Source organism: Anomaloglossus baeobatrachus, chromosome 5, assembly GCF_048569485.1.
Source record: "Anomaloglossus baeobatrachus isolate aAnoBae1 chromosome 5, aAnoBae1.hap1, whole genome shotgun sequence".
Classification (NCBI taxonomy): Eukaryota; Metazoa; Chordata; class Amphibia; order Anura; family Aromobatidae; genus Anomaloglossus; species Anomaloglossus baeobatrachus.
In genome coordinates, this window is record NC_134357.1 from 397,162,480 (window position 1) to 397,190,200 (window position 27,721).

At 43.0% G+C, this 27,721-nt stretch overlaps 1 protein-coding gene across 1 annotated transcript; it reads right to left on the reverse strand.

Moving 5' to 3' along the window:
• Positions 1-26,748, reverse strand: CCR7 (C-C motif chemokine receptor 7). Its single transcript, XM_075347686.1, is given in 5 exon segments — positions 1-116; positions 118-1,151; positions 3,693-3,761; positions 19,005-19,042; positions 26,678-26,748. Coding segments are annotated over 5 exon segments (1,191 nt in total). The 5' UTR covers positions 26,700-26,748; the 3' UTR covers positions 1-88.
• Positions 26,749-27,721: the final 973 nt, after the last annotated feature.

The following is a 27,721-nucleotide window of genomic DNA, read 5'->3' on the forward strand; positions in this document are numbered from 1 at the left end:
GTTGAAGACCATTTTTGTTGGTTTACTCTTAAGTGGTCGTCCCAAAGACATATTGATGTATATATAAAGAAAATGTTGCACTGCAATATCAAGGTGAATAGGTGGTAGTTGTCTGTCTCCATTGCAAAAGAGCTTCTCTTGCTTGGTTTACTTGTAGACCATTGGGAAAACTTCTCTTGATTTAGACAGCCCAAATCTTTGAAGAATTTACACATGTCATTCCTGAACTTCACTCCAATTATAGCATAGAGAAAAGGGTTAAGGCAACAACGCAAGCATGCCAGGCTGTAAGTTACATAATCAGCTATGTCCACTTTTTTGCTCTCGGTACAATTGCTGCTGTTGTAAAAGGTCTTCACCAAAAGGACGCTGTTGTATGGCAACTGGAAGATCACAAATGCAATGACGATGGCAATGATGACCTTGATAGCTTTGTACTTCTCAAAGTTGCGTGCCCGAAGCAGTGTTCTGATGACCATACTATAACAAAAAGACATGATCGTAAAGGGCAGAAGAAATCCCAAGACCATCTGGATGATCGTCAGCATTGCATTAAAACTCTTTAGATCTGTTTGCAATATGGTGCAACTTTCCTTTCCATACACCGTTTTGACACCACTGTTGATCATCTCAGGTATGGATAAGGTGAAGGACAGGACCCAAATGCAAACACTGGAGAGCTTGCTGATTAGTACAGTCTTGGATCTGTGACGGTGAGCAGAAGGTGCTTGGACTATTGCAAAGTATCTTTCAATGCTTACACTCATGAGCAGGAACATCCCACTGATAAAGCTCATTTTGTACAGACAGTAGATAATCTTACACATCCCGTTACCAAAAACCCAACGATAACTAATGCTCACTGCCCAGAAAGGAAGGGTGAAGAGGAAAACAATATCTGCAATTGCCAAGTTCAGCATGTAGTAGTCTGTTCCTGTTTTTAGTCTCTTGAAGTACAAGTATCTCAGCACGACCAGGCCATTTCCAGCTAATCCAACCAAGCAGATAATGAAGTACATTGCCGGCAGGAACTTGGAACTGAAGTCTCGAACGTCACTCTTTATACACTGCTGTTGATAAGTATTAAAATCCAGTGGGACATAGTCATCTTCTGTGGTCATGTCAGTAGAATTTAGTATTCCATCACTAACCTGTGAAATAGCAAATATTAGATGTTATTTTAAATGCTACAGGATGCATAACAGCTGCATACAGGCTTGGAGTGGCCCAAGGGGGAACAGGTGAATTCCCCGGTGAGCTCCTATGCAAGAGTGAGCTCCCCACCCCTAAGCAGTATTTGGCAGTTGATTCACTCTGTAGAGACCAAGCCGCACCTCATCATTCATTCAACAGACTATCAAGTGTATTATTATATAGAGGCAGAAGTACATTTTTGAATGTGGGTAATATAAAATTTTCATGTAGTTGAACAGTGGTCCCGCTAGTCAATGTTACCGGTGAGGCCTTGGCACCCTAGTCTGACACTAGCCGCGTGAATGGTTCTTTTTGGTGTTTATTCCCTAGTAAAATGCACTGTGCATAAAGGACAAGGCACCTGGTAAAGCTTATCAGGCAAACCAAGCTGATGGGGCATACAGGCCAGTTCTTGTTGTTTCATTTTTACTATGGTATTTTAAATAACTTATATATAGAAATTATTATTGGGGTAGGGTAGATTTTTTTAATCTGCCTAAAAGAAAATTGTTTTTGTTGGCTATATCAACCAATCATAGCACAGTTTTCATTGAAGAAAAAAATAAAAGCTGTGATGGGGTGATATAGACAACATAAACAGTTTTCTCATTTAGATAGTTTCATAAATTTCCCCTTTACCTTAATATGGGGTACATTTTTTGAACAAATGAAACAGATAGGATCAGGGAGGTAAGAGGTGCTATTCATAAACAGTATGCAGTAAGTGATGGCTGCAGGTAGCCACAATTTTCTCAGCTAGTTTTGTCTACGCAGAAGAACTGACATTCACACCCCATAAAAATATATTATTGAGTTGTACTTATGAAGATCAGTCACTTGCCATAAATATGTACTCTTTTTACCTGGTATAAATGTCGCATTTCTCCTGAATATGGCCTTGTTAGTTTTTCCTTCTTGTGCCTTTCTGTTCTTATAGGGGTTGTCCACTAGTAGGACAACCCCTTCTGATTCCACTTGTTTCCCCAAATTAAAATAAAAGACCCTGTACTCACCTCCAGTTCTGGTGCTGGTTCAGCCCTGTTGGTGATCACGGTTCGGGGCTCAGGTGACATTGTGATGGGAGCCCTGGGTTCAATTACTGCCGACTTCTCTCGCCCCGCCTTCGTACCAAATGAGCAATCAACAGGAAGTGAATGGCAATCGCAGTGTCTCTTCCCGTTGATTAACTCATTTGGTCCGATAGCGGGGAGAGAGAATCCGGCAGTGATTGGACACAGGGCGCCCATCACAGTGTCATGTGAGCCCTGAACTGTGATCCCCAACAGGGCTGAAACGGCGCCAGAACGGGAGGTGAGTACAGGGTCTTTAATTTTAACTGGGACAAACAAGTGGAGTCAGAAGAGGTTGTCCTAGTAATGGACAACCCCTTTAAGTTATGGCCCCCTTTTCCTTTTATTTAAATTTATACTAGCCAACTGGACATGGTCTGCAAAAAGACCCCCATAGAGAAGCACTGAGGGCAACGCCCTTTTGATAAAATTGACTAAATTTCTATATATGGAAGGAGAAGTGCAGGATCAAATGAAAAACAGTGCCAGATTCAGGAGACCAGCAGCACTTACACCAGGCAAAACAAGTTACATATTTATGACAAGTGACAGGTCCTTTTAAATGGAATTCTGTGTCTGTACGTTTGGCAACTTGGTAAGTAGTAGCCATAATTTGGGAGCCACATTCGACATCTGCATCTGGGAATCCGTACCTGGCACTCTACATTTTACATGCCCTGACAGACACACATGATGTTGGCAATCTGCAGCACATAGTGAACATTTGCACATTTTCTATTCTCTGAGCTTCTCTAAACCACATCCTGTTTCACCTGGAGTGAAAGGACAGGAATTCACAGATTCACAGATTCACAGATTCACAATGCAAGTTGCAAAATTACCTGCTGCATTTTGACTAGGTGCTAACATTGTGCAAGATCAATCATCTAAAAGAGGGGCGGATTATAAAGAAGGCAAAAGGAACAAATATACGGGGGGGGTTCAAAGAATAAATGGAGGCACCCTCACCTTCCGTGACCATTTGTGCATCCAGTGCAGACCAGTCTGGAGGATTGTGCCAACACCAAAAATGAAGTCTCCTCCATTCGAAAGTCAACATATGACTGGTGCAGCCTATGATTGACTGCAGTGGTCAGGTGGCTGAAAGAGTATATTATTGGATGTTTCTTTAAGAATTTTCCTATTCACCTGACAGCTGCAGCCAATCACAAGTTGCCACACAGAGGCGGACATAGCATTGGTGCAACCAGTGGCAGAGAAGGTGAGGGGGCCCATTTTCACCTCCTAAGATGGAGCGGCCTGGGCTGGAACCACGGGGCTCCTAGAAGCTGAGTATGCCTGATATGTCTAAGATAGTTTAACCTCCTCCTCCGCATGCTTTAGACTGCAGCTCATTTTATTCAGATTGGTTTGTGTATATAAGAAGAAGCCCACCCTAAGCTCAGTAGAAAATTAGTCCATACTCACAAGAGTGAAGGGGCTGATGCTGCTATTTGCATAAGTATTGGATTCAATGTCTGTTTTGGTTGAGTCTACCTGTAACATGAATAAGTAATATTGTACATAGGTGTGCTTAATTGAAATACATTACAAATTCATTACTTAAAGAAGATCTATGACTTTACATAAAAATGAAACATTTTTTTTCTACGTTGTGTAAATGTCGCTGTTTTTCTGAATTTGGCATTTTTTAGTTTTTGTTCCAATGGGCGATATACTGTATGGCTAGACTACATAGCGTAGATGTATGCTTATATTTTCTATAGCTGACATCAATCTCCAACTACCACATTTAGTGCTAAAAAAGGGGGTGTGGCCTCTGCCAACCCATCCCTCTCGCCTTGCAAATGACCGTGAGGAGCAGATGGGTTTTCATGGCAGCCTAGAACCCACTGAAGGCCTCGTGTCTGCTATGTTTATGCTCACAGAAGATCAATAATTGACAAAACACTGTGATACACAAGGGCTGTTATTTTTGGTTGAAAGATGGGCTAAAAAAAGGTAAAAAAAGGTTAAACAATATACTACCCCCACTGATCTCTCACCCCCCCAAAAAAACAAAACAAATACATAAAAGTCAACTCTCCTGGAAATGGAAAAATAAAAAGCAAACGGATATAGTAACACCTCTGCATAATAGTCCTAAATTCTCCACATATAGGAGAACAAACCACTGAAAACTACAATTTATTCTGCAAAAAACGTGTCCTCACAAAAAGGGAAAAGTAACTGATGGGTCTTGATAGACGGGGATAAAAAGACAAAAAGAGGAAAAATGGAAAATGTTGACTATAGAAATAAACAATGAACAGTCCCCCGCGTGTCTCTGCTCTTATTGTTTTCTGTGATGTTTCCGGGATTTTTTTCTTCCAATATTTTAGTTCATTTTAAAGCAGAACAATACATTTCTACATTTTGGGAGAATATTATTATTTATTGTGGTATTACAGATTGCATAAGATTACAAGACTGGTGAGATCGCGACTATCATACATCATCGTTCTGGGAACTCCCTATTTCTGGTGAGACAGTGATACCAATGGTTGACTTCACAAAAATGCTCTCTATTAACATCTGTCTTGTATTGGTGTTTTTGTGCATTTAATTCACTCTTGTATGTTGCTTACTGCTTTGCTCATATATGTATGGTTAGTAAATAGTCATTTATGTATTTTCAGAAGTTGATAGTACCGTTTTAAATGAAAGTAAGGCCCACACTGCAACCTTAAAGGACCTAAAAGGGAGGGCACCATGACTGGACACCTGCTAGGCCCCAGTTTGGTTTTGAGGGTAGTAGAAGATGGGCGCCTTGTTTTGATCTAAGATGGTGTCTTGCAGGCTGGGGGTTGGGGTCCTCTCAAATATGGGAGGGATCTAGGGAGGGCTCACATTATGGGATCTCACCTGATTGGTATGGGTTCAGCGTATATATGGTAGGCAGGGCGGGGCAGGTTTAGTTCGTTGGTGGATCAGCATCCCACCCTTCCCTTTTTTGTAGGTGATTACAATTTGGTGAATAAAAAGTCTATTTTGTGTGTTGTAGGTTGATTGGGGTTAACCCCTATGTCATGACAGTGGGCAGGAGGTCTTTGGAAAGCCAACTGTTGGTATGGAAAAGGGAGAGTGCGGGACCCACTCTGGGGTCAATCTCCTACTCCCCCCTTTCCTAGTTTATAAGTGATCTAAAATACTTGGGGTCACTACTGAGCTGAGGTCTTAGAGAGACAATTTATGTGAGGTGCCATACAGCAGTCGAATCGGTGCAATGCAGTTGAGGGCAGAGGGGAGCAGCTGATGGCACCAGGTCATTATTGGTGGAGCTTCCATAGTTCCTTGTACGTTATGACATGCTAAAAAAAGATTAATAAAGGGCTGTTGTGGCCAACCTTTTCCAAAGAAACCTGTAGTTTGTCATTATTGAAGAAGGGGGAAAATTAGAGGGGGTAGAGGTGGGTTTAGGTATGAAGTAGATCAGGTTTGGGCTATAGTCAGCCATGTAAATTAGGTCTCCAGAAGTAAGAAATCTGTTAGCTGGTACTGCAAGGGAGGGAAAAGAGCAGAGTTTTTCTTTATTATTTGTATGAAAATGTTGCTTCTGGGCTTCAAATGTTTTCCAGGATAGCCATCAAGATTTTGATTTTTGTGAGGTGTTTAAATGGAACCTAGAATCAAAGTTATACATATGGAATTTGTGGTTGGCTGTATGACTGCTTGTCAACCAATAAAGATTATATCTTTTTTTAATAGATATTTGATATGTTAGTCATAAGGAATCCTGCTTATGAGCCATATGCAAATCAGGCTCAAAGTGCAGTAGTGGAGTGTCAATGCAATGGAACTGCTTCTTGCATATGACTTCTACGCTAAACGCAGTGGCGTAACTACCGCGGTCGCAGCGGTCGCGATCGCGACGGGGCCCGGGAGGTTAGGGGCCCGGCGGCCGCCAGGCAGATCAGCAGCCAGCTCCTGTCAGTGTGAGAGGAGCTGCGCTGATCTGTCACAGACCTCGCAGCCGCTATTTGACCCGCTGCCGCCGACACCGGGCCCCCCTACCTGGTGTCAGCGGCTGCGGCGTCTCCCCCGTCACCGCGCACAGTAATGATGAAGCATAGCGCGGCCGGTGCCGCGCTATGCATCACCATTCTCCCCCTGTGCGATGACGTCACTCCCGAGCGACTGCTGTGCTGCAGGACAGGAGGACGCCGACCGCAGCACCGGGAGAACGAGCAGCGGGGAGGACAGCAGCGGTGGAACCAGGGAAAGTGTGGGGGAGTTTTTATTTAAAAAAAAAAAAGTATTTTTTGTGAGTGTTTACTTCTTTATACTTACTGGGTTAGTAATGGGGGTGTCTGATAGATACTTCTCGATTGCTAACACGAAGGCTTGGTGCCAACTGACACCACACAGCTGACATCAACTTCAAAAACCATTACCCCAATTGCCAATGCAACAGGGCAATTGGGAAGAGCCAAGACAAAGCTCCTGTATTGGTGTATGTAATGTGAAGCTCCACTTCTGAGGTGGCTACGGGCTGGTATTTTTAGACTGGGAAAGGTCCAATAACCATGGACCTTCCCAGCCTGATAATATCAGCTCTCAGCTGTCTGCTTTACCTTTGCTGGTTGCAAAAATTGGAGGAATCCACGTTGTTTTTTTCATTTATTTATATAATCAGTAAACACTATTCAATAAGCTCCACATGGTGCAATTTAATTATATGTCATAAGGTTGTTCAATTATATGTCATATGTCTATCTATATGCCTTAATATATGTCTGTATGTCTATGTCTGTCTCTCTATATCTATCTATATTTATTGTCTATCTCTACATAATATATCTGTTTATAGTATTCATTGGTGTCCAAAAACGCTAGAAAAACGTATCGAAAATGCAGCTTAAATGCATGTTTTTGCAGCTGTTTTTCCTGCCAAGAGATGCAGAAATGGTGCAGAAATTTCTACATCCAAATACTCATTGTATGCACATACCCTTAGGGGTACTTTGCACGCTGCGACATCGCAAGCCGATGCTGCAATGCAGAGCGCGATAATCCCCGCCCCTGTCACAGCTGCGATATCCTTGTGATAGCTGCCATAGCGAACATTATCGCTACGGCAGCTTCACATGGACTCGCCTGTCCTGGGACGTCGCTCTGGCCGGCGACCCGCCTCCTTATTAAGGGGGCGAGTCGTGCGGCGTCATAGCGACGTCACACGGCAGGCGGCCAATAGGAGCGGAGGGGCGGAGATGAGCGGGATGTAAACATCCCGCCCACCTCCTTCCTTCCGCATATCCTATGGAAGCCGCGGTGACGCCGGTAGGAGATGTTCCTCGCTCCTGCGACTTCACACACAGCGATGTGTGCTGCCACAGTAGCGAGGAACAACATCGGACCGTCGCGTCAGCGTAATTATGGATTACGCCGACGCTGCACCGATGATATGATTACGACGCTTTTGCGCTCGTTAATCGTATCATCGAACCTTTACACACTACGATGTCGCATGCGATGCCGGAAGTACGTCATTTTCAATTTGACCCCACCGACATCGCACCTGCGATGTCGTAGTGTGCAAAGCCCGCCTTATAGTCATTTCAATTTTGATCACATAAATCAATAGTACATGTGAAAGTAATAAACTTTGTAATATATCTTATCAGAGAAATCTGCTTCTTTCTTTACTAGGACTGATCATACATCCTCAAAATTCCAAACTCATAAGTAAAATCTGTATTAAGTGAAGACAGATTTGTAACTTGATGAGATAGAATTTTATCAAAGGAATCTTTCGTCTTCTATGTAGTGGGGATCGGGGATGATGAGTGAATAGCTAAACGCAGAGCCTCCGCCCTCCTGTCTGTATGGAATCATATCAGTAGTTACTGCCATCTCCTATCTCAGTAATGTAGCAATTTGTCTTCACTGAATACAGATTTTACCCATGAATTGAAGATTTTGACAATTAAACAACAGTCCTGTCAGAAAAAGAAGCATAATTCACTAATAATATTCTACAAAGTTTCTACTTTTCATTTGTTTTATTGATTTATGAAATAAAAATAATGGTTACTCTTTGAAGGAATGTGATAATCGATTTTCTTTTTGAGCAATTGGAAGTTCTGACTGTTATAACTAGTGATGAGCGAGCGCTACCATGCTCGGGTGCCCGGTACTCGTAATGAGCAGTTGGATGCTCGGATGGGCGCAACCTGAGTACTTGAGCATAATGGAACTCAATGGGAAACTGAGGCATTTTTCAGAGAAATCTTCCGGAAAAATGCTCGAATTCCTCATTGATATTCATTATACTCAAGTACTCGAGTATGCGTACCAATCACTGGAGCATGGTAGTGTCCACTCATCACTAGTTATAGCATTATCTTTGGTCCAACATGCCAATCATGAGACGTTTAGCCAGGGGCGTAACTAGAGTTTGATGGGCCCCGGTGTAAAGTTCAGACCTGGGCCCCCCCTCCACGTACATCGACATTTAGGGTACAGGATAATGACACTGACACTCGGGGTACAGGATAATGATGCTGACACTTGCCTCTTACCCACAGCACCCAGATTTCCCATGATCTGAAATCCCTCTATCAGCACCCAGCTTTCCTATTTTCTGATATCCATCTTGTCCTCGGTACCCAGCTTTCCCATGCTCTGCTATACATCTTTCCCTCAGCACCCAGCTTTCCCATACCAGAGCATGAGAAAGCTGGGTGCTGAGACATGATGTATAGCAGAGCATGGGAAAGCTGGGTGCTGAGAGAAGATGTATAGCAAAGCATGGGAAAGCTGGGTGCTGAGGGAAAAGAGCCTTTTTCCCTCAGCACAAAACGTTCCCATCCCCTGCTTGTATCTTTGTCCCCCCTTGTATATAGTTCTCCAAATACAATAATGGCACCCACATAGCCTTCCAAATAGTATAAAGGGTCCCACATAACCCTTCATATATTAGAATACACTTCCATAGTCCTCCATGTATTATAATTCATTTCCCATAGTTCTCCATGCATTATAATTCACCCCATAGTACTCAATATATAATACTGCACCACATAGTCCTCCATATATTATAATGCACCCCCATAATCCTCCATGTATAAAGTAGCCCTTCAATTATTATCTTGAATTTCTCATAGTTCTCCATGTATTATATTTCACCCCATAGTTCTCCATGTATTATACTGCACCACATAGGCCTCCATATATTATAATGCAGCCCTATAGTCCTCCTTGTATAAAGTAGCCCTCCAATTATTATAATGAATTTCTCATAGTTCTCCAGATATTATAATTCACCCCATAGTTCTCCATATATTACACTGCACCACATAGTCCCCAATGTTTTATAATGCACCCCCATAGTCCATGTATAAGGTAGCCTCCATAGTCCTCCATATATTATAATGTAGCCCCCATAGTCCTATATGTATTATAACGCAACCCCATAAAACTTCATATTGCATTATGCAGCCCCATACTCCTCCATGCATAAGGCACCACTATATTCCATGTATAAGGTGTCCTTCATTTTGTATTATGCAGCCCTCCCAGACCTCCATATATAGTAATGCAGCCAGCCTCTCCAGGCCTCCATGTATAATAATGCAGCCAGCCTCCTCAGGCCTCCATGTATAATGTAGCAGCCAGCTTCTCCAGGCCTCCATGTATAACAATGCACCCAGCCTCCTCGGGCCCCCATGTATAATATAGCACCCAGTCTCTCCAGACCACCTCCATGTATAACAATGCACCCAGCCTCCTCAGGCCTCCATGTATAATATAGCAGCCAGCCTCTCCAGGCCTCCATGTATAACAATGCACCCAGCCTCCTCAGGCCTCCATGTATAATGCAGTATCTCCAGGCCTCCATGTATAATGCAGTATCTCCAGGCCTCCATGTATAATAATGCAGCCACCCCAGACCTCCATATATAATGCAGCCTCCCCAGACCTCCATGTATAAAGCAGCCTCTACAGGCCTCCATGTATAAAGCAGCCTCTCCAGGCCTCCATATATAATGCAGCCTCCTCAGACCTCCATGTATAAAGCAGCCTCTCCAGGCCTCCATATATAATGCAGCCTCCTCAGACCTCCATGTATAAAGCAGCCTCTCCAGGCCTCCATGTATAATAATGCAGCTACCCCAGACCTCCACATATAATGCAGCCTCCTAAGACCTCCATGTATAAAGCAGCCTCTCCAGGCTTCCATGTACAATAATGCAGCTTCCCCAGAACTGCCTTCCCAAGCCTCTGGCCACCGTTTACTCACTTATATTAAAAAAAAACAAGTACTCACCTTCTCTCTTCCTTCCATCTCAGAACGAGGCTCCATAGACTTTGAGCAGCAGACAATCCTCGTTCACACTGCACTCCATGAGACCCAGCGTCTGTAATAAGCAGTGACGTCAGGAACATCATCGCTTATTACTCTGATGAGCAGTGACATCAGGTGATATCTCGCGGAGTGCAGCGAAACCCTGGAGTGGCTGCTGATCAAAGTCTATGGAGTCTCATTTTGAGGCTTCATAGCCTTTGATTTAAGTAATTAAATAACGTTGTGAGAACTGCTGGACAACATTGCACCTGTAAACTTTGCTTTCTAATAAATTGGTTAAAGAGAGAGTGTTTTGTTATTATTTCTCTCTTTTATGTCTTTCAGATTTACATTTGTGGACTACATCAGATTCTCTGGACTACATCTGTATTCCTGGACTACATCAGACGTATATGGTTTTGTTTTTTTTATTAAAATGGTGAACCAGGGAAAGTGTGAGGGAGTGTTTATTTAAATAAAGTATTTTTTTATTGTGGGGTTTTTTTTTATTTACTGGGTTATTAATGGGGGTGTCTGAAAGATGCCTCTCCATTACTAACACCAGGGCTTGATGCCAGCTGACATCACACAGCTTATATCAACTCCAAAAACCATGACCCCGATTGCTAATGCACCAGGGCAATTGAAAACAGCTAAGTCAAAACACCAAAATTTCGTGCATCGACTGTGATGTGCCACTTCTGGGATGGCTACGAGCTGCTATTTTTAGGCTGGGAAGGACCCAATAACCATGGACATTCCCAGCCTAATAATATTAGCTCACAGCTGTCGGCTTTACATTTGCTGGTTACAAAAATTGGGGGAGACAGTTCATAGTTTTTTTTCATTTATGTATTTATTTAATCATAGAAAGCTGTCCAATTAGCTCCACAGGGTGCAATTTTATTACATATATTTTATGCTCTCTATGCCTGTTGCTCTCTCTGTCTATCACTCCATCTGTTACTCTATATATAACTATACTGATGAGCAAAATGGTATGAACTTTTGACTTTCAGGCGCTATATCTCACTATCCATAACAGTGTTGAACTTGAGACTACCTTAATTTTATTACATGTATATATAAATACAGAATAACGTAAACAGGATATGTATGAATAATGGTTCTAAGGTGTAAAAGTATGGGAATCTCACAAAGGGAATACTAAGCCAGTACAAACAGATCAGCAGACCAAGCTGTAAAGTCAAATAACAACTACACATAGCCATTATAATTTGTTTAGTACATGTTTAAATAATTCAGAAGAATAATTATCATATAAATGTACCCCTGGGGCACCGAGGGGCCATTTCACACTCATACTAAGGCTGGGGCCACACGGGGACTACTGTGATCCACTTGCATGGCACTCGGCTCGTTCTGGCAGTACAGCAGAGCCGAGTGTCATGCGTGTGTCCTTGCAACTGAGGTCCGTTCGTGCGAGTAGACCTCAGCTGCGGGGGGCGGGGTGGCTCTCAGGAGGGGAGGGAGGGATTTCTCTCCCTCTCTCCTGCGTAGCCGGCTATTGCCATTCTCGCACTGCACTAGCGGTACACCGATGTACCGCGAGTGCAGTGCGATTTTTCTCTCGCCCCATTCACTTGAATGGGTGCGAGAGACAGAGTCTCGGATTACAATCGCAGCATGCTGCGATTGTTTTCTCAGTCCGATTAGGGCTGAGAAAATAATCGCTCATGTGCGCTGACACACAGGCTAGAATTGGTCCGAGGGGAATGCGATGTATTATCGCACTCCACTCGCACTGTTTTTCTCGCCGTGTGGCTTAGGCCTTACACTGATGCCAAATACGCTTTTATTATCTATCGCTATAGCATTCACTGCTATTTAAAACGCATGCAAAAAAGCAAGCAAAAACACAGTAAATACACATTTTTATACCTGTGTTTTTATTGTGTTTTTGACTGATGTCATTCTAGTCAATGGGTGAAAAATACGCTGCAAAACATTGAAAAAATTGACATGCTGCAGATTATTTTCTGCACCAAATCTACAACTTACAAATAAGCAACATGCACATCTTCAGGATACTCATTGACTATGATGGCATCAGTTTTTGTGAGAAATCTGCACTCAAAAACGCGGTAAAATCATAATGTCTGCACACAGCCTTACACTTTAATTGCTTATTCAGGCACAGCAACTAAGGCTAAGTTCACATTTCCGTTGTTTTGTATCAGTCACATGCGTCGCTTGACGCATGTGACTGATGCGCTGTACAACGCTGTACAACGGATGACAAAGAACAGAATTCTTTGTCGGATTCCTTTGTGTGCGGGGGGGCGGAGTTCGGGGGGGGGGAGCCGAGCGGGGCCGTGGCACTGAGGACATCAGTGCCGCAGGGACTGCAGGACAGGTGAGTGTGAGTGTGTGTGTGTGTGTGTGTATACACATGCTGAATGCGGGAGGGTGCGGAGCCGAGTGGGGGGCGGGGCCAGGCGCTGAGGATATCAGTGGCAGTGCTGCGGTCTGCATGGCTGGGGACAGGTGAGTGTATGTGTGAGTGTGTGTGTGTGTGTGTGTGTGTGCATGCATGCATGTATGTATGTATGGATGTATGTGTGTGCACATGCGGAGTGCGGGAGGGGGCGGAGCCGAGGCCAGACGAGGGTGTCAGTGGCAGTGCTTGTCTGCATGGTTGGGACAGGTGAGTGTATGTGTGAGTGAGTGTGAGTGCGTGTGTATACACACATGTGCGGAGTGCGGGAGGGGGCGGGGCCGAGCGGGGAAGTGTCGGCCTCCCTGCACACGTAACCAGACTAAATATCGGGTAGCAAAGCACCCGATGTTTACCTTGGTTACCCGATATTTACCTTGGTTACGGGCCTACACCGCTTAGCGCTGGCTCCTTGCACCGTAACCAGGGTAAATATCGGGTAACCAACCAAAGCTGGTGAAGTGTGCAGGGACCCAGAGAGCATGCGCAGCGAAATCTGACGGATCTCGCTGCTCAAAAAACGTTACATGCTGCGTTCCTCCCGCCCAGCGGTCAGTCGTTCCACGACATCAGTCATCATCAGCATCATCAGTCACAATCCGCTGCTCATACAAGTCTATGGGAGCAACGGAATCCGCTAAACGGATTCCGTTGTTTACAAGAGCAGTGGATTGTGACTGATACATTTTAGCGGAAATGTGAACTTAGCCTTATACACAAGCCTATGCCTTGTACTGCAGCTGAGTGAGTTTCAGATGAATAGGACGGAGCTGCTTTACCAGGCACAGTCACATTTCTAAGTACAGACCATTCCTGTGCAAGCAATGAAGAAGTCACACTGCCTTTTTCATTCTGCTGAGGATCCTCAATAATCAAACATTGATTGATATCCTATCAGTTTGTACCGTAATTGTCAGACAAACTCTTTAAAGGGAACCAACCAGCAGATTTTTCAAATATAAAGTACAGACACTGCCATACTAGCATACCTCCCAACCGTCCCGGATTCTGCGGGACTTGCACGATTTATCAGGGCTGTCCCGCACTCCCGCGGCTCACAGCTGATGTCCCGGCTCCTCCCCTCAGTGAAGTGAATAAATTAAATTATCATCGGCTCTGGATTTTCAGGGCGGCCGGGACTCGAACTCGTGGAGCTATGAGTTCATTGTTTCAAAGGCAGCAGCTTTACCACTGAGCTACTGCCTGTATTCAAAGAAATAGGAAGATTTTGTTATCTTGACCTCTATACTGCAGGTGAGACACCAGAAGCAGATTATTCAGCTGCAAAGATAGAGGGAGGGATGGATGGATGATAGAGGGATGAATGGAGGGATAGAGGGAGGGATGAATGGATAATAGAGGGATGAATGGAGGGATAGAAGGAGGGATGAATGGAGGGATAGAGGGATGAAAGGAGGGATAGAGGGAGGAATGGATGGATGATAGAGGGATGAATGGAGGGATAGAGGGAGGGATGGATGCATGGATGATAGAGGGATGAATGGAGGGATAGAGGGAGGGATGGATGATAGAGGGATGAATGGAGGGATAGAGGGATGGATGGATGGATGATAGAGGGATGAATGGAGGGATAGAGGGAGGGATGGATGGATGATAGAGGGATGAATGGAGGGATAGAGGGAGGGATGAATGGAGGGATAGAGGCAGGGATGGATGGCTGATAGAGGGATGAATGGAGGGATGAATGAAGGGATAGAGGGATGAAAGGAGGGATAGAGGGATGGATGGATGATAGAGGGATGAATGGAGGGATAGAGGGAGGGATGGATGGATGATAGAGGGATGAATGGAGGGATAGAGGGAGGGATGAATGGAGGAATAGAGGCAGGGATGGATGGATGATAGAGGGATGAATGGAGGGATGAATGAAGGGATAGAGGGATGAAAGGAGGGATAGAGGGAGGTACGATGGATGGATGATAGAGGGATGAATGGAGGGATAGAGGGAGGGATGGATGGATGATAGAGGGATGAATGGAGGGATGAATGGAGGGATGAATGGAGGGATAGAGGGATGAAAGGAGGGATAGAGGGAGGGATGGATGGATGATAGAGGGATGAATGGAGGGATAGAGGGAGGGATGGATGCATGGATGATAGAGGGATGAATGGAGGGATAGAGGGATGGATGGATGGATGATAGAGGGATGAATGGAGGGATAGAGGGAGGGATGGATGGATGATAGAGGGATGAATGGAGGGATAGAGGGAGGGATGAATGGAGGGATAGAGGCAGGGATGGATGGATGATAGAGGGAGGAATGGATGGATGATAGCGGGATGAATGGAGGGATGAATGGAGGGATAGAGGGATGAAAGGAGGGATAGAGGGAGGGATGAATGGATGATAGAGGGATGAATGGAGGGATAGAGGAATGGAGGGATAGAGGGATGGATGGATGGATGATAGAGGGATGAATGGAGGGATAGAGGGAGGGATGGATGGATGATAGAGGGATGAATGGAGGGATAGAAGGAGGGATGAATGGATGAATGGAGGGATAGAGGGATAGAGGGATGGATGGATGGATGAATGATAGAGGGATGAATGGAGGGATAGAGGGAGGGATGGATGGATGATAGAGGGATGAATGGAGGGATAGAGGCAGGGATGGATGGATGATAGAGGGATGAATGGAGGGATGAATGGAGGGATAAAGGGAGGGATGGATAGATGATAGAGGGATGAATGGAGGGATAGAGGGATGAAAGGAGGGATAGAGGGAGGGATGGATGAATGATAGAGGGATGAAGGGAGGGATAGAGGGAGGGATGGATGGATGATAGAGGGATGAATGGAGGGATGAATGGAGGGATAGAGGGATGAAAGGAGGGATAGAGGGAGGGATGGATGGATGATAGAGGGAATGAATGGAGGGATGAATGGAGGGATAGAGGGAGGGATGGATGCATGGATGATAGAGGGATGAATGGAGGGATAGAGGGATGGATGGATGGATGGATGATAGAGGGATGAATGGAGGGATAGAGGGAGGGATGGATGGATGATAGAGGGATGAATGGAGGGATAGAGGGAGGGATGGATGGATGATAGAGGGATGAATGGAGGGATGAATGGAGGGATAGAGGGAGAGATGGATGGAGGGATAGAGGGAGGGATAGAGGGAGGGAGGGATGATAGTGGGATGGATGGATGATAGAGGGATGGATGATAGAGGGATATATAGATACACGACAGATAATATATAGATAGAGATAGAATCATAGATAGATAGAGGGATAGAATCATAGATAGATAGAATCATAGATAGATAGATAGATAGAGAGATAGAATCATAGATAGATAGAGGGATAGAGATAGATAGATAAATACTGTATCTCAATGTTGGTGAAAGAGTCAGATTCATTTGTTCCCATAAAACTACTATAAAGAAATGAGGAAAAAAATACAAATACAATTTATTTTTTTTTTTATCTTCACCAACTTGGATTCAAACCAGCAACGTTCAAAACTTGTGTCCAGCAATCTCCTGGCTTTCCTAGCTGCTCTAGCTGTTGAGCCACTAGGATTGATGATGTCAGAGGGAGGATTTCACATAAATAAACCTACAATGCAGCCTCTTACACAGCAGATTACACAGGACACAGCTACATTGTACAGAGCAGCATCTCTATGTCCTGTATTCTAGAGGGAGAGGAAAAGAGGATTTTTTTTTCTTCTAATAAAGTTACTAAAAATAATAAAAAAATAGAATAATGTAATTTTATTGCACTTTTTTATAAAATAATAAACATCACAAATCAGCAAATAACATGGACATATTTGGTGTCCCTGTAATCGTAATGACCTGAACAACACAGCGATCAGATTATTTATGGGGATCGGTAAATGGCGGGAAAAAAAAAAGGCGCAATTTATTATTTTTCTTTATTAAAACCCATAAAAAATGTAATAAAAATGGATCACTGAGGCCATGAATAGCGTAAATGCTGCATTTTTTCTGCAGGTGTCCGCGCCACGAGTGCAATAACAATGTTCTCTGATTATTGCGTGTTTGCGGTATTTTTTATACATTGTCCCCCTTATTTGATACATGTTTGTTGCTGATGTGAATCCTGAAGCTTATAAAGAAAGAAACACCAAATCCGCACAGTTCAGCGGCGTCTTTCCACGCACCAGGGGCGGAGATTTCAGGACGTCTCATCCACTTTGCTTGGACAATTAGTCCATATTCACATGTGGTGTAAATGCTGCATTTTTTTCTGCTTTTTCTTTGCACATTTATTCTGCTGTGTTTAATTGTCGAAGTAAAGTGGATGTGATTCCATGAAAAGACGCTGCTGAATTCTGCGGTTTTCGGGGGGGGGGGGGGGGGTGTTTCTCTGGAGGTTTCTATGTGGAGCTTAAAAAAATGCAGGAAAAAGCTTCTCTGTACAATAAAAACACTTAAAAACGCAGATTCACATCTGAACCAAAAACGCATTAAATAATGGAGAAAAGGCAGAAAAAATGCAGCAAAAATGGAAACAACAGAGAAGATTGTTATTGTGTAGTTTGGTGCAAACAGAAACAAAAAGAAACAGAATTTATGCAACGTGTGAACACGGATTGATAGGCACAAATAAGCAACATGTCATATAGTGACACAGAAATATAAAAAAATTCTGACTGCTATGAATATGAATGAACAGTCCGGGGCATCTGCTGAATGACCCTTACTGCTAAATGGGTGTGGCTAGGGGTGTGGTCAAAATTTGCCACGGCGCGCTGCGCGCGCCGCATACTTTGTCCCTCTTTCCTTTCTTGAAAAGTTGGGAGGTATGTACTAGTGCTAGGGTGCTGATTGAAATCATACCTTCAGTTTAGAGATTGGATGCTTGATTGCAGCAAAATCCTATATCAAACCTACGGAAATGACGTCATTGGTGAAGTGTCTTGAGTATCGAGGCAAGACTTTGTGGGCATGTGCCACTGCCAGTCATATTTGTCTCCATCGTGTCTTCAATAAAATGGCACCACAGATCGCGGCGCCATTTTATTGAAGACACCCTCACACTAGCAATGTAAAATTTAAATAAACAAGAGGAGGCAAGCCAGGACGAGGAAGCATTCCTGAGGACTCGGCCCACAAACTCCCGCCTTGATACTGAAGCCAATGCACCAATGACGTCATTTCTGAAAGTTTGAATTTTTCAGCAATCAAGCATCCAATCTCTAATCTAAAGATATGCTTTGATTCAGCATCCTACCACCAGTATGGCACTGTCTGTATTTTATATGTGAAAAACCTGATGGCTGGTTCCCTTTAAATAACAGTGTCTTTAAAATAAAATTTGAAATTAAGTTTCCCTGTACAATGTCTATGGGGGCTTCAAATCTGCATTGTTGTGTATCCTCACACTTTACTTTGGCATTTTAGCTGTGAAACAGGAGAATTGGGATGGGTCATAAAGGGCACAGAGTTGAGGGAGGACAGAGGGAAATCTGGTTGCTTTCAGGGACTTCTTGTGACAGATGGTAAAAAATATTCGTAAAATAGAGAACATTTCTGACTTGACTTTCCAAGAATTTCTCAGTGGAATTGAACTTAGAATAAAGTGAGGGGGTTTAGTGGTTAAGAAAATGCTGGGAGCTTAGGCACAGCGGTATATAGACCCTATGTGGTTAGGAGGTTATATGTCTCATGGGCGTAGTCCCAGGTACTGTTATACTTGTGCAGATAATCTCAGTACATGAGGCTGAGTGGGTGAAGTCTTATTCTGGATCCTGCCTTTGAAGTCAAGATCTTTTGACAAAAGGAGCTAAGATAGCAAGTAAAAAAAAAACCCCAAAACGTTACAAAGAATTTTGTGGTTAAAAGGAATAGGTAGAAAGTAAAAAGAGCAGTTGTCGGTAGGGAGGGGTTCGTGAAGACAGTGCTGCAGCTACTGATCAATGTGGTGAGGTGCCCCCATACAAGAAAGTGTGGTTACACATAACCCGGCTCCCATGACTTGTCTAGAGCACACTTACCTGTAGGTTGGTTAGGACTAGAACCATGAGGAGAAATTCTGAAAATGAAAGAAAAAATATTTTGATAAAACATTTTCATTCTTGTAGATACGATCTTATGCTATATGGGGAGGTCGGCAAACCATCTGATGGATATGGCCAGATTAACACTGAAGAAAAGGGTGAGGGAAGCACAAATTTGTATCAGTTTTGCAAAACCACTCAGCTAGATAAAGGATTTAATAGGGAATTTCCATCTTCATGATCCTATCCCAATAATAATAATATTTGCAAATACCTCCATTTAGAAATATAGTATAGTTCACCTTGTATAGCTATGTCTTTTATTTCATGTGCAGGGCATTGCAGGACCTTAGGTATCCATGGTTAAGACCACACATATAGTGACAGTTAGCAAGCTATTTACTAGTGGTCGTAACCATGGATACCTAAGGTCCTGCAATGCCCTGCACATGAGGTAAGAGACATGTCTATTTCAGGAGACCTATACTACATTTGTAAATTGAGGTATTTGCTAATATTATTACACCTACTAAATATTAGAGTAGGATCTTGGAGATGGCTATAACCCTCTTTAATTCAATCTGCCTCAGCAAAATAGTAGAACATTTTTATAGTGAATCTGTCAGTAAGATCTACCCACAGGGGCGGACATTCAATTGGTACATTATGCGCAGCCACATAGAAGCTCAAGAGGTATAGGGGCCCACTACCACTTCCAAGGCATGTAGATGTGCGTTATGATGAGTTAAAGGGCTCATCTATTGTTTTTACACAGGAACTCTTTTCTGTCTTTGTCCCCCAATTTCTATCCACCCCCTCCGAATCACATATATGACTATGCTGATCATTGGCATCATTATATCTTGTATTTTTTTGTGTATATCCAAGTAATTTGCATTTTCAATCATATACAAATGAGACATTATGTGCTCTGGGTGTGACAGATTGCATAAAAGGAAGCTCACAGAAGATACATGTTGCCCTATCAACGGGCAGCATGCATTAGAGACTGGCTGTATGATTTCTGACATATATGTGTAACTCTAAAACACTGCAGCATTTAATAGCCCCCAGGGATTGAGCTGCATAAGGGACCAGTCGGGCAGGCAGATCCCCAGTAGTTTCTCACCGCCCGCTTCCAGTGACTGACATGCGAGTATTGGGAAAGAACTGTCACTCAAGGGGAGTGGGTGGGGAGAAGCTGCTGGGGACCCACCTGTAAGACTAGTCTCCCGTGCGGCTCAGTCCCAGGTGGTTATTAAGCTATTTTTTCTCTGAAATGTCAAAACTGGAATCATGAAGCCATAGTCTGATATTGCCAGTGGATCGGGCAGCCTGTGCCAGTTGTGAGGTTCCCTATAACTAACCACTGCCCCCTGAGGATGCTTTCCCACCCAGTACCAACCTCTTTATCTAGATTGACAGCTCACCATCTGTGTGACGTCAGAAAGGGAAGACTATTTACAAAGATGCTCAACTGTGCCAGTACATAGCCAATGGTTAACATATTACCCTTTATAAAGGTATAATAAACTTATTATACTACCATCTAAGTATCCATGTGTCTTTTATAGGGTGTCTAAGTGTATTGGCTGAGACTTATGCATTGCTTGATATATATTAGTTCTGAATAATACATATATATCGTGCCCATCTGCATCGTCTACTCTACACATGATTATATCATGAGTTTCGACATTATATGTTAGCGTTGTCATCAGTACAGTCATTTCTTATCGGCAGAGCGTGTTTTTGTATGTATGATAGTGACGTATTGTATTCACATCATGTGGGTGAAAAACCAGACAGCTCACGGGGATTCTTGTAAGTTACAGTGAGAGTGGCAAATGCTAAGGAATGGAATCAATATATGTCTCTCAGCTGAAGTACCGGGCATAACCTCCCGTGTAGATGTGATGATAAACTGCTCGGCCTGAGGAAACTATTAAAGAATCACCTTCATTTTATTTCTCATAAATTAGTACACATGAAAATTAGACATTTCGTTATGTATCTAATTAGAGAAATCTTCAACATTTTCAATTCAAGAGTGAAATTTAGCTTCAGTGAATACAGATTCTTCCATTACTGAGATAGAAGATGACAGTTGGTGCTCATAAAGTTCTGGGGGACGCAAACTTTTTAGGGAAGTGGCCTCTGACTGCTGGCTGAGGTTGCGGTTTTTTAGTTTATCCCTCTCTTGACAAATCGAGCATGCGAGGGGCTAACGTAGTCCAGTTTAGTGTGAACCTTTTGTGGTGGTGCCTGTACTCCAGGCCCCTTCTGTAGATTGTTATTAGGCTGGTGTTAGGGCACCCCTTCCCCTGTTGGGATGTATTTCCGGCCCAAATAATTACCCTTTAGATGATTATGGACTGCCCCATAGGCTTATAGGGCAACCCCTTAGGCAGAGTGGCCTCTTTTCCGGCATTGGCTGCCTGAGCTTACCTCCCTCCCCCTCCCCCCCTTTTTTGTGTGCTACCCCTATTTGTGTCTTGATTTGTTCTTCTTGTTTCAGTTTTGATGTTCAGGTCACAGCTCGGGGTAAAATTATGGAGAGTTAAATTGAAAATACGGGACCGAGGAGGATGCACGTGGCCTTCGGGAGCCTGAGGGGCACATCATTTCGGATTTTCAATGATTGATATTGATGGTTTGAGCATTATGAACCTGTCCACTAAAGAGAGCAGGTTGTGCGCATCTTATTTTGCGAGGTGGGAACAAAGGATCGTGGTCCTGAGTGGTATCGGCATGTCAGCAGTCTATAGAACTAGCAGTGAAATGTCTGTCCGCTTACAAGCTTACAATTATAATTTCTTCATCTGTAGAAAAACTGGTGACATCCGATATGGCACTACAGCTCCCAAGGTGATTGTTAAGATTTCCAAGATTCCTATATAGCAAATTTCCCTGGCTATGCAGTGAGATTTTGCATAGGTGGAATTTCTGTTCAGGACTCCAGAAAAGCTGGATGATGCTCTGTATGAGCTGGAAATGCAGCCCATGCCTCTGTTCACATCTGTCACAGGAGCAGCGTCTTGTGCTATTTTGTCCAATAAAATGCCGGACACCATGACAGGAGTCTAACAGATCCTCTGCAGTTAGTGAGTCCCGGCGGCTGCTGCTGCTTCCTCCCTGGTGGATCCGGCTCTGCCATTCAGTTTTGCACACAGGTATATCTCTAACATTATACCTCTAACATTGCTTCTTATAAACTGGGTATAATAGAGGCAAATGAACATTATTTTTAATTACGTGACAGAACTGGACAATTCAATAAGTTGTCTTCATTTTTTTATCTTTTAAAATGTACATCTCTAACTATATAATTTGTGCTAACTGTATCAGTGCTGCAGAATGCTTGATAAATTTGCCGCATTTTTACTCATCACACTTCTTTCTGCAGCTGATATTCCACTTTTTACGCCACCCCCCATTGTAAACAGTCACTGGGCTGCAGCCAATTGCTGGGCTCATCAGTTATATATGTATAAACAGCATGAGACCGCTGCACTCAGAGATTGACTGAAGTGGTCAATCGTGTCAAGAAGCGTGTTATTGTCACAGGGTATGTACCGATGGAACAAGGTCTCCCAGGCTAACCCTAAGACTGGGGCCCCTGTGCTTTACCATAACTTGAAGGTAGACTCGATGGTAGCCAGGTTAGAGCCCCCAGCGTGACCCTGTCTCCAATCCGAGCACTGATACTACATCCCCCTGACCAGGGAGCGGGCCAGATGCCCAGTAACAAAAACCCCACAAATTGGTACAGACAAGAATAAACAAAAACTTGTGCACACTGCACTCAAACACAAAGGAGACAGTAAGTGAACTGGGGAGTAAAGCAAAAGGGGTAGGAAATAAATGCACAACTGGAGAACTCACACACCACGCAGAACTGCAAATTATAGATCACCATAGAACTGGATAACCCCAGGAACCGAGGAAGCTATATTTGGCACTCAGCCCCAGAAACCAGAACCTTATAAAGGGTGAAGGTGGCTGAGGATAGTAATCAGCAGCCAGAGCCCCCAGCAGATGAACTCCTGTTGTACTGGAGAGCAGTGAAGCCAGATGCAGCCGACACCCAGCACAGGCTGTGCAACTAAGGGATTCCAGGCTTCTTGTTGAACTCTGCAGTGTGAACAGAGTCTGATGCCGCCATGACACCCAGCGAGTGCAACACCGAACACCGCACGACAGTTATGTGGAAAACTTTGTATATGGAAGCATCCAGAATTTTATCATCTAAAGTAATACAGATAATGCACACAATTTGTAAAACTATATTTTAATCTCTTGCTTTTCTAAAGGTGGTGTCACACACAGCCATTTTCTGTGACGTTGCAGCGACATCCCGTCGCTGTCGCTGTGTGTGACATCCAGCAACGAGCTGGCCCCTGCTGTGAGGTCGTTGCTCGTTGCTGAATGTCCTGCTTCATTTTTTCGTCGTCGCTCTCTTGCTGTGAAGCACACATCGCTGTGTGTGACAGCGAGAGAGCGACGAAATGAAGGGAGCAGGAGCCGGCGTCTGGCAGCTGCGGAAAGCTGTAACCACTGTAAACATCGGGTAACCAAGGGAAGACCTTTCCCTGGTTACACGATATTTACCTTCCTTACCAGCCTCCGCCGCTCTTGCTGCTAGTGCCGGCTCCTGCTCTGTGACATGTAGCTGCAGTACACATCGGGTTAATTAACCCGATGTGTACTGTAGCTAGGAGAGCAAGGAGCCAGCGCTAAGCAGTGTGCGCGGCTCCCTGCTCTCTGCACATGTAGCGACGTTATGATCGCGGCTGCGTCGCTGTGTTTGACAGCTAAGCAGCGATCATAACAGCGACATACAAGGTCGCTGTTACCTCACAGAAAATGGTGACGTAACAGCGATGTCGTTGTCGCTGTCGCTATGTGTGAACCCAGCTTTAGAGCCTATTCTGTCTCATATCTAAGAAATTTTCTCTTTGTGTCTCAGGGAGATCAGCAATGTCCCCCTCCTTCACCTCTACATTTTTTGTGTCAGGCTGTAAGACAACAGGCTGAGGAAATAGCCATTAATCAGTCATTGAGTCCCTCCTGCCACTCCAGTGTCATTGCTTCTGTGCCACTATTCATGTGACTGCTGCTGCCATTTACTGTTTTCAGCAGGGATGCATGGATCTGCCACATATAAAGCTTTGGGCAGTGACTGGCTGCAGGGAACGAAGTACAGCAAATAATCACTGCCATCGAGGCAGTGGCACTGGTCCGAATAAGAGGGGGATTTAACGGGTCATTAACAGTTATGTAAAACATTATGGATTTTTCTTCGGATTTCAGCCCTCTACTTTGAAAGGGGTAAACTTTGGATCAGAAAATGACAATGTGCAGATTGAAAAAACATGGAGATGAAATTTTTTTAAACTTTTATCTACATAGTTATTCCATGATACTCTGTGCTGAATTTATCCAGAAGAGTGAACATCATGGGTGAACTAGAAAAGTCAGAAACGTTAACGGGATAGTGAATCTTGAGAAATACTGTATACCACTCACATAATGACCACATAATATATCACTGTCACCTTGAGATGACATTGTAAGTACCACAACCCCCTATACAATTATTAGTGAAGAAGTTTGGAAGAAAGGTGACTCATTCTTCTCGTGCCGTAAGATGGAGCACTCATCACTCCGTGGTGGCGCTTACCGAGGTGCAACAAAAACATCTGACCATAAACCCACTTTCTCACTTTCATTTTTCAAAAAGTCACTTTTTCCATTTACCAAAAACTCTCAGCAGCTTACAAGCAAGAAACAGGTTTTGTGTTGTCTCATTTCATAAGAGCTCTAAAAAGTCCCCTGTGGCCATATGTTTGCAACACAAGGAAAAAAAGTGAATGTATTATCTCTTTTATATATGTTTGCGGAAATAAAATAGTTTTTTAAGCTTTGTCAGTCATTTGTGGTGTTTTGTCATGGCGGTCCATATGGTGATATTTAGTGGTCATACATAGTACAATGCAAATTGCCTAAAAACAGCATCTTGCTTTACAGCCTACTGCAAAATGTTATCATTTTGTTCCCCAATCCTGTTTAATGGGACCATTGAGCAGCCATACACATGAGATTGCTATCTCATTTCACATGATCAAAGCAGCATATCTCGCCAGCTTTCACTCTCCTAACTACATATTTTATTAAATGTAGCCCTGATGATACTAGTATACTTACTGTGTAATGTCAAAACAGCTGTATAAACCAGGGCTGTGGAGTCGGTAAGCCAAACCTTCGACTCCGACTCCGACTCCTCAAATTCTCTTGCACCGACTCCGACTCCGGCTCCGACTCCGGCTCCGACTCCGACTCCTACATATATTGCTTATAGTTAGGTGAAAAATTTATTGTAGTACATGAATATGTGTATGTGAACATTAGACATTTAATAATTTTTATGATACAATAATCAAGATATTTGGATAGAACATAAAATATATTTATTGGATACAACTTTAGAACACAAAAAACTGTAATAAATTGTAAATATGTAATACACTATGTAATATACAGTAGATTACATATATATCTTGTGTGTGTATATACACTGTGTATATATATATAATATTACATATTTACAATTTATTAGTTTTTTGTGTTCTAAAGTTGTATCCAATAAATATTTTATGTTCTATCCAAATATCTTGATTATTGTATCATAAAAACAATTAAATGTCTGATGTTCACATTATACTACAATAAATTTTTCACTTAAATATAAGCATTATACTAAATGTTATTATTTAGTAAAATATTCAGCACATTTTGCATTGCACTCCTGTCCCCAATTTATTATATATTTTAGGAGTCGGAGTCGGTGCATTTTATACCGACTCCAACTCCGACTCCGACTCCACCAAAATGAGCTCCGACTCCGACTCCACGACTCCGACTCCGACTCCACAGCCCTGGTATAAACCTTTTTGATAGTTTTCCTACCTTTTATTAATATGAGCATTGCTCCGATCCCCCAAGGTTTAACCTGGGCAAATGCAATAACGGAGCCAGCACCTACCATGTGCCACTTATAATACTGGTGCCTTGTACTTTATTCCAATGAGAAGCTACAGTATTCATCAAAGGAAATCTGTCACCAGGTTTTTGCCACCTAATCTGAGCACTGCAATATGTAGGGGCAGAGACCCTAATTCCAGCGATGTGTCACTTACTGGCTGCTTAGTGCAGTTTTGATAAAATCACTGTTTAAGCAGCAGGAGATTATCATTAGAGAACTACTTCGCATGCTGCCAGGTAGTCCAGCATATTCATGAGCTCTATATAACTGCTAGATCTGCAGCACAGAAAACTTCCAACACCACATATAATGGTTTAACATTTCCAAATACCATATTTTGGAATTGTAAAATTTTACCCCAATTATATTTACAGTGAATGAAAAATAATCGTCGCGCACATTCATCAGTAATGTAATATTATTTTACAAGAAAAATAAGTCAATTTAGCCTATGGGGTTATAAAGGACAAAACAAAATATTGAAATATGAAACTCATAAAAGATAACTGGGCATCCCATTATTCTGCATTATCGCCACAGCCAAGAAAACCTCCGCTGCTGTTCTGTAAATCAGTGCCGGCAGCCTGCGGCATCGCATTGCCTCCTCCACCGGGCGGCTACTCACCACTTCCTTGCAGCTGCAGCATGGTGGAAGGTGACGGAGGTTCCTCACTGTGCACTAGACAAAATCCTGTCTGAAATGAGAAGTCAATGAAATTTCATCCTCCCTGTACCAACAGTGTTTGTAAAAGTTAGAGAACCTCCCCTCCTTCCTGAATATCATCAACTCATGGAGTCATGATGCATTATGGTACAATGTGCTGCCCTGTGTATCCCCGGTGTGAGCACACCACTTACAGATGAGCAAGAAACAACTAGAGAGAGAATTTCAAAGCTCCAAACGATCCGAAATAGTAAATTATTTGTGCTTTTACTAGATATAAAATTAGTAGAAAAAAAAGAAGAAACACAAACAATCTAGCACTAACAAGCACACCAATAAAGGCAAGCGGATACATGATTAATTAGTATAAATTGTATTATATAAAAACATCCCCTCAACTCTCCAACTCTCCAAACATTAAATGCATTACTGGAAAAAATGTGCATATAGAAAAAGTAATGTGCATACAAACAAATGAAACATAGAAACAGTGAAAAACATTAGCTGGTGGCTGGCCAATGAGTACAAAATAAATAGTAAAAATCTAATAAAATAGCTGCATATAAAGATTTACATATAGACAACTTTAGAGTTTGAACCGCTAAGAGCTGAAATAGTCACCAAATACTCAAAGTCACAATATGTAGTAGGAGTAATAATAATAATAATAATATTAGCAAATACCTCCAATTAGAAATGTAGTATAGTTCTCTTGTTAAAGCCATGTCTCTTACCTCATGTGCAGGGCATTGCAGCTTAGGTATTCATGGTTATATTCACTCATAGTGACAGTTAGTTGTAACCATGAATACCTAAACTGCAATTTCTCATGAAAGTGCCAATACCCCATATGTGACTGTACAGTACTGTTTGTCCACACAGCGAGACTATTTGACTTTTAGAGCACAGAGTTTCCTAGAATAGTTTTCAGACTCCATATACAGAGCCCCTAAGTGTCAGAAACCTCTATCAAGTGACCCCAATTTGTAATTATTCCCTTCTGGG